Source organism: Condylura cristata, unplaced genomic scaffold (genome assembly GCF_000260355.1).
Source record: "Condylura cristata isolate star-nosed mole 26May11 unplaced genomic scaffold, ConCri1.0 scaffold00022, whole genome shotgun sequence".
NCBI classification, from domain to species: Eukaryota; Metazoa; Chordata; class Mammalia; order Eulipotyphla; family Talpidae; genus Condylura; species Condylura cristata.
In genome coordinates, this window is record NW_004567123.1 from 30,453,575 (window position 1) to 30,461,206 (window position 7,632).

The 7,632-nt window shown below is 43.1% G+C and overlaps 1 protein-coding gene across 1 annotated transcript in view; it reads left to right on the plus strand.

Moving 5' to 3' along the window:
- Nucleotides 1-433: 433 nt before the first annotated feature.
- The window catches only part of ARFGEF2 (ADP-ribosylation factor guanine nucleotide-exchange factor 2 (brefeldin A-inhibited)), a 71,894-nt gene continuing 64,695 nt past the window's right edge, over nt 434-7,632 (plus strand). The window contains exon 1 of the mRNA XM_004687460.2: nt 434-706. Within this exon, the coding sequence (XP_004687517.1) occupies nt 586-706 (121 nt within the window). The 5' untranslated portion in view covers nt 434-585. The remainder of the gene's footprint in view (nt 707-7,632) is intronic.

A 7,632-nucleotide genomic window follows, 5' to 3' on the forward strand; every position in this document is an offset into this window, starting at 1 on the left:
CCCCCTGCTTCCTCTCTTCTCTGTACCTCCTCTTTCTCCCTCATCAACTAGCATTCATTCGCTAAACTTCTCTCTTCCCCTCGCTTTTTTTTACACTTAATCCTTTCACTTCTAATCTTTCCTTCCTCTTCCTTCCTCTCAAATTTTTCCTTATCTATCACACATCATCTCCATTAGCACGGTCTTAGCTGTCTTTCTTTCTCCTCCCTTTCACCTCTTTTTTCCAGCCTTTCCTGTCCCCTAAGCCTTTACCCATTCCAGCGCGAAGCCTCACCGTTTTTATACTTCCTTCCGCCACTTCGCCCCGCCCCTTCTACCTGGTCCCGCCCCGCCTCTAGCGTAGGCTCCTCCCCGTAGAGGTCACGGGGTCCACGGACGCGAGGCGGTCGTAGCGGCCCAGCCAGTCACGTGGTCACGTGACGCGCTCCAACATGGCGGCGCCGTGGGGCCGCGGCGTCGCTTCCTGACGGGGCGGCGCGGACAGACGCGGCCAGTGCCGGCCGGGACGCCGGGACCACAGCCTAGCTAGCCCGCTCTCTCGCGCCGCCCGCCCGCGGGGCTGCCAGCCCCCGCCGGGCCGGGGCCATGCAGGAGAGCCAGACCAAGAGCATGTTCGTGTCCCGGGCCCTGGAGAAGATCCTAGCCGACAAGGAGGTGAAGCGGCCCCAGCACTCCCAGCTGCGCAGGGCCTGCCAGGTGGCGCTCGGTGGGTGAACCGCCCCAGCCCGGCCCCGCGCCGGCTGACCTCCTCAGCCGGCCGTTACCTCGCCCGGCCCCTGCCAGGGCTCCCGGCCTCCACTTCCCCCGACCCCGATTCCCCACTCACTCCGCCTCCTCATTGTATCTCTGGGAAAACTGATATCCTGGCAGCTCGGGACTGGCCCAAGGTCACCTAGCAAGTTGGTGACAGCCAGGACTGGCTCTCCAGCCTCCCAGCCCAAGACTCTTGCCTTGACTCCGTGCCGTCCTGGTTCATGGTTCCTCCCCCACCCCCTTCAGAAGCGGTAGCCCTTGCCCTGAGTATTTTCTTTACCTGGATTCTGCTGGTTGGGCTTCTCCCCTTGTGAGCGGAGCGGGGTGTGGGGCAGGTGGGGAGGGTGGAAGAGCTGCCCTACTGGTTCTGGGAAACCCCCAGAGGCTTGCTTTGGAAGTGACCGATTGGATGGTGTTCTCTTCATTAGAGGATTTCCCATAACTCTCTGAAGGAAGGAAAGGTTGAGGGTTAACTCTGCACCTTCCAGGTAGTGTAGTCTGCAAGAGGTCTGCTTATTCCGGGCCGGCCACTAAAGTAGAGGGACTGTGAGGCCAAAGACACTTGCTTGTTTTATTCACTGCTGTATCCCCTGCAACAGTGCCCCGCACATGATAGGTGTTGATTGAACGGACCGCAGATTATAGAATGAAGGCGAGAGAATTCTTAACTCACAACCAATTAAAAACTTGGTAGTTGATTCCAGTATCAACATTGATTTTTATTTTCAGTCATTCAACAAATACGTGTCAAATGCCCACTGGGTTCCGGGCACTGTAATAGGCATTAAGGATACATAGTGGAGAAAAGGACAGGGTATTTGCCATTAATGGAGTTTAAGTTAATGGGGGTGACAATAAGAAAACTATTGGGACAATTTTGAATAGTAATCAATTGTGAAAATAAAAGAGTGAGGTGTGATAAAGAGGGTCAGAGGACTGCTTTTGCTATAGTGGTCAAGAAAGCAATTCTTTCTGAAGAGATGACATTTGAGTTGGATACTGACAGGAAGTTGAGTGTATACCTTCTGGAGTTTAGGGAAAGAGTTCTGGAGGGAGAAAATCAATACATTTGACCAGAGCCAGCTTCACAATACCTTTGGTTAGGAGTCTCTAAAAGGACCTTTTTTTCCCCTAACAAATTGTGTAAGTGGAAATTTGATTTTCTGTGACAGTTGGAGGTTGCCATTATCGTTCTCCCTTCATTTGGTGCAAGGTACAGCCCTGGGATTCTTGGGGCCTATGAATGGCTTGATGAACTTTGAACGTCTCTGGAAGTAAAGTTGATGGTTTTTGTTCTCTTAAGGGTCTGAGACTCCCTGAAGGGTCAGGAATTATTGCTACAAGAAGTTGTTGCTTAATGAATCTGGAAACATGCTAGCCCTGTGAAATTTGTGATCACTGGGAAGAATTTATTGAGACAGATTTTTAAAAAGCTTTTCTATTCAAAAACCTTTGCTAACTGTTGGATATTGTTTAATCAGAAATGCAGGATAAGCACTGTTACAAAGCAGTTTGTTAATTAGGCAAAAATCCCACTTGGAAATTTGTTTGACTTCTGTCCTCTCAGTATTACTTTGAGATTATGGTTTTGGATGTGTCAAAGTTATTTGACAGAAAAGTTTTTATTCTCCCTTCAGAAAACTTTGACATGATTTATCTTCACCAAACTAGGACATCATATTGTTGGAACCTACTTATCATCAAAAGTATTATAAAGGTCCATAGCACTGAAAGCTTATTAGATGTTTTTGGATTTTATCTTTGTTCAGAAGTTCAAGGCTTTTCCAAGCTGAATTGTGTATGCATACTTAGTATTTTAGTAGTGCATCATAAAACATACTCTATGTAAGGTTAATCTGACCACAGGATAGGTGAATAGCATGGAGCCAGTGATTGATCAGCTTGGGTAATCATCACAGTCAATTCAGTTTTACATAGTGTTGATTTAAATTGGCCATCTTTTTAAAGAAAGTTATTATGTATCATTGCTAAGTAGCAGTAACTGTTTTTACTTTTAAACATATAGCAAGGCACCTGGTGATGCTCTATATGTCAAGGCACAGTCTGGAATCTGATAAAAATAGTTGAAAGAATTTTTACAATGTGGCTGTATTTTGAGATTGGCATCTGCATATTACCACTCATTTTGATAAGAGAAACTGTAAACGACCACTCAGTGGAAATGCCTGGATGATAGAGATCACTTACAGGAAATGGTTTCTGTGATAGGAGCCCACCAATTGTAGAGTGTTGGGGGAGGAGTACAGGGCTGTGTGATTATGTAGGAACTAGGAGCTTGTTTTCTATTCTCAAAACTGCTAGGGTTCAAATCCCTTGTCTTCTGCTTGCTATCCTTATGAGATTGGACAGCTCTTACACTGCCTTTCTAGTGTAAGTCAGTTGACTTGTGCATAGAACTTGGCATGGTTCATGGTTCTCAGTAAAGACTTGCTACTGTTTTTTGTTTGTTTGTTTTTGTTTTTTGTTTTTTCATTTTAAGCTGTGACAGAACATGGAAACTATAAGCATGCTGGCTTTATGTTCTTAGCCTTCATTGATTCCTTGTTCAAGAAAGAAACTTTTGCAGACACATAAGAATGTAGTTACATGTTTATTGGAACATTAACTTGCTAAAACTCAGTGAAGACAAGGACTGTTCCTTATCAGAACTGTGAGCAGGATGGAACAGGTTTGGAATAATCTCAGTGATTCATCTATACTAAGTACAAAAGCCTAGATAGGGGCTGTGTCCTTCCACCCTTTACCTAAGGAAATCAAAAGCAGCCGTTCATCATCCAAAGACATTGCTGCTCTTCACTTTGTTGAGGAAGCTTTGACATATATACGTGAATAATCTTGAACCTTTCAGCCCTCTGTTGGGAATGCACGCTCTTAAGCCCCCCTTTCTTGACTGTCTTAACCTAAAAGCCATCTTCTCCCATGATTTCTTAAAATTATATTTTTGCTTATAAGTTAGGTGGCATTTGGAAACTTGACAAGATAATCTGAGTGTTGTTAAAGTGGGCTTGGAAAAATTTGTCCAGAAACCTGGACAAATTGTCTGAATTGTTCTAACTAAACGTGTGTGTGTGTGTGTGTGTGTGTATGGGGGGGTATGATAAAAGATGCAGTAACTTATTTAATAATTTAATGTACACAAAGTGCTAAGTTAGGGCTAAGTGCTCTATAATTGCTACCTATCATTCTTAATCATTGTCAAGGAAATAAAAAGAATAGTAAACATACTTGCCTATTTTTCATAAAAAATTAAATGACTCTTTAAAAAAATAAACCTTATATTTTAGTGCAGGTTTAAGTTCACAACAAGATTGCATGGCTGATGCAGAGAAACCCCCATACCACTTTGCACATGCATGGCGTCTCCTTTATCACATCCTCCACCAGAGAGGTACTGAGAGGCACATTTGTCACAATTTATGAATCCACACTGATACATCATTACCCCCCACTTGAGTGATAATTGAAGACTAAATTACATGTTAAGTGGTATCTGTATGTATTTACCATGTACTAAACAGTTCTGTGGTCCAGGCATGGTGCCATGTGCTTTTCATGCAGTTTAGTTCTTACTATTATTATCCTCATGGAGGCCCAGAGAAGCTGCCGGTATAACACAGCCATAGCTGTGGAGCCAGAGAGTGCTCACTGGCAGTCTGGTCTGGCTCCAGAGCCAAGATCATAACCATTACTCCCACATGCACAGCTTCTCCATATGAACGTTCTTGTACAGAAAGTGCTCACTGGAGTCTTTAAAGCAGTCTTTACACTGCTGTAAAGTATTTGATATATTTCAGTCAGCAAAGCTTTCAGTAAGTAAAGAGACCATATTTTCTGTGACTGAATTTTGAAATATGTTTGAAAACCTTTAGTTAAAAAGATCACAGCTTTTTCCCCTGCAGTTTTTACTGCATGTGTCTTTGGTTTACTTTTATTTAGGACCTTGTGGGGAAAAAGACGTGAGGGTAAGGAGCAGGTTTTGCATGAGCTTTATTTGGGTTTTTATATTTTTCTGATTTCTGATTTACTCTTTATCAGCAGCAAAGATGCTCTTATTCTATTGCATGTATTTGATATCCATCTTTGGGTGCAGCTGGCAAAGGGAAGCCAAGACTCAGTGCAGCCTTCTCACATCCACACAGCCAGGTGGAGAAACAGCTACCATGCATGCTCTATCCTAGCATGTAAATCATAAAATCCATTTTTAGATTTTCTACTCTGACTGTTTAATGGACAGGTGCAGGGATGTTTGGATCACTGGTGACACTGAGCCATTTGGGTGGCATGATGAAGGTGAAAGCCAGACTGGAGTTGGTTGGGGCTGAGTGGGAGGTGAGTCTGACTGTGATGTAAAGGAGAGGAGGCAGAAGTGGATAATGAGACTTTTTTGTTTGTTTCTTAAAAGTAGAAAAAAGGACTTGAACTTGTTAAAATGTCATTGGGAAGGGAGCATACTCATAAATCCTAGTTGCATATTAATATGTGAAAAAGATTGCATACATGTATGCCATATTCTATATGGTAGATTCCTTTTTCCTCTATATGATGTTGTTACTGTTACTGTTCTTCTGGTTTTGATGTTTTCAGAATCAGTGATCACTCTAGGGACAACCTAAGCTTAAAATGTGAAACATCTAAACTTTCCTAAATTGTAGGAACAGTTAAAATCAGGCTACAAGCTGAAATACAGGATAAAATCTTTAATTTAGCTAATTCTAGTATTTCAATTAGACATTTGTTTATGAATACTGTTAACTTCAAAAGTTCTATGAAATAACCAGACTCTGAATCACCATAAAGTTTTTCAGCAAAAAGCAATCAGGGTCCTGAGCTTATTATTTGGTCATCTGTCTAGAAGCAGCATCTAGACAGTGGATTTTGATTGTTGAAAAGAAATTTATGTTGGATTGGCAGAAATGGATTGAGAACTTAGTTCAAAAACTCCTGTTAATAGTCCTGTGGTTCTGGGCTAATAATTTAACCTCTTTGAGCCACAGTGTTCTAAGGCGATAACATCACTGTCACATAATTGTTTAGGTGAGCTAATGTGGTAAAGGAAATATGCACTACCCAGACAACCTGCTAAATTTCAGATAATGTTAGTTTAGGTTTTTTTGTTAATAATATAGTAGTTTATTTTTACATCATTTTGTGCCTTTTTCCATCTCAGTTGTAATCCCTGTGGGCTTCCCTTCACCGAATCACCCTGTGCCATCACCATACTCCAGTGTACTTCTCCCCACCCCCCATTTTTGATCCCAGTCCCCACTCCACCCCTGTAGATACATAAGTTTAGTTTCAACTAAAACTACCTGTGATATTCACTGACTTAGGAATGTTTGCAAGTCTTTTGACACTGGGAAGCAAGGGGCTGGATGAATTTGGAGCTCTGACCTGTGCTTATGAGTCTCAGGGGAATCTAAGCATTCTTAGAATCTAAGCATTCTGCTGGGGAAACAGTCAGACCATTCTTTGTGGAAAAGAGCAAACTTGTGAAAATGTGTACTTAATCAGCACGTACATGGAGTCTCCTATATAAATAGCTTGGAACTCTATCTAGTTCTTACCATTTCACCAGGCTTAGGGGTCCTGCCAGGAATATACTTGACTTTCCTTCCAGCAAGTTTATCTTAGAAAATTGTTTTATGTTTGCTAATTCATTCCTGGAGTCTTCTTCTAAGGAGCTTATATTTAATTTACAGCCTTGGTTGCAAATAAGTCTTCTAGTTTTTTGAGTATGTATTTTATTAGATACTATAGATTTGTGGGGTAGTCTTCTTTGCTAGAAGAAGGCCTAAAGAGTAATCAGTGCATATTTGTTGTTCTCTCTATAATCCCTTTTGTCTGTTGACTAAATCAGGCCACCATTCTTGCAGTACTTTCTGTAAGAAAGTACTTACTTTGGTGTCACAACTGGAGTTGTGATGCAAGAGAAACAAATCAGACCAGGACCTTGTTCTTATAGGGGTTGCAGTTAATGTGGAACATGGGCATTGTTCAAATCATCATGTCATCTGGGTCATACTAATAAAGGAGAAGGCCTGTGAAGGGGAGAGACCTGGTCTTGCAAGGACATTGAACCAAGGGGTGAGGGAAAACTTCCCTGAGGAAGTATTCAGACCTAAATAATAAATAAGAATTAAGTAGGTTGAGGTATGAGGTATTTTGGCAAAATGAGGGGAATAGCATGTGCCAAGGCCTTGTGGCATAGAGGAGCCATGACTATTAGGGAAACTGAAAGAGGACTCTGTGAGGTTGGAGCCTGGTAAATGAGGATGATTGTGACTAAGGTGGGAGAGGGAGACCAGGGCCCCACCTTGTAGCACCTTGAAGATCATGGGGAGGAGTTTGATTTGTAGGCCCAAAACAGTGACACAACACAGAAGAGCTCAGGAAGAAGGCAATGGGGTGACCAGGTATATATTTTAGAAAGATCACTGGGTTCAGAACACCTTAGAGGAAGAGCAGAGGGCCTGCCCAGGAGGAGGAAGTTACCATCATCCGTGCCAAGAGTGGTTGGTGACAGGAGCAGCAGGGCAAAGTGAGTGTTTTCCTCCACTTGTTTCGAAGTAAAGCGAGCCACACCTGGTGATGGGTTGAGTAAGAACCTGAGAAAGAGGATCAGTAAGGCTACCAGGTTTCTGCCCCACTGCCCTGCTGCGTGGTAGTGCCAGTCTCCAGGTTGAGCCTGTGGGGCACTAACTAGGGGAGGAAGTTGTTCTGAGTTGGGATTTGGATGTGTTGGGCTTCCAGTTGGGCAGGCAGCATGGGAAGTGGACTGATGTATGAGCCTGGTGTCCTAAGATTTGCCTGGGCTGGAGGAAGACTTTAGGAGTCATCAGAGCCTTGGTAGTAAGTAGA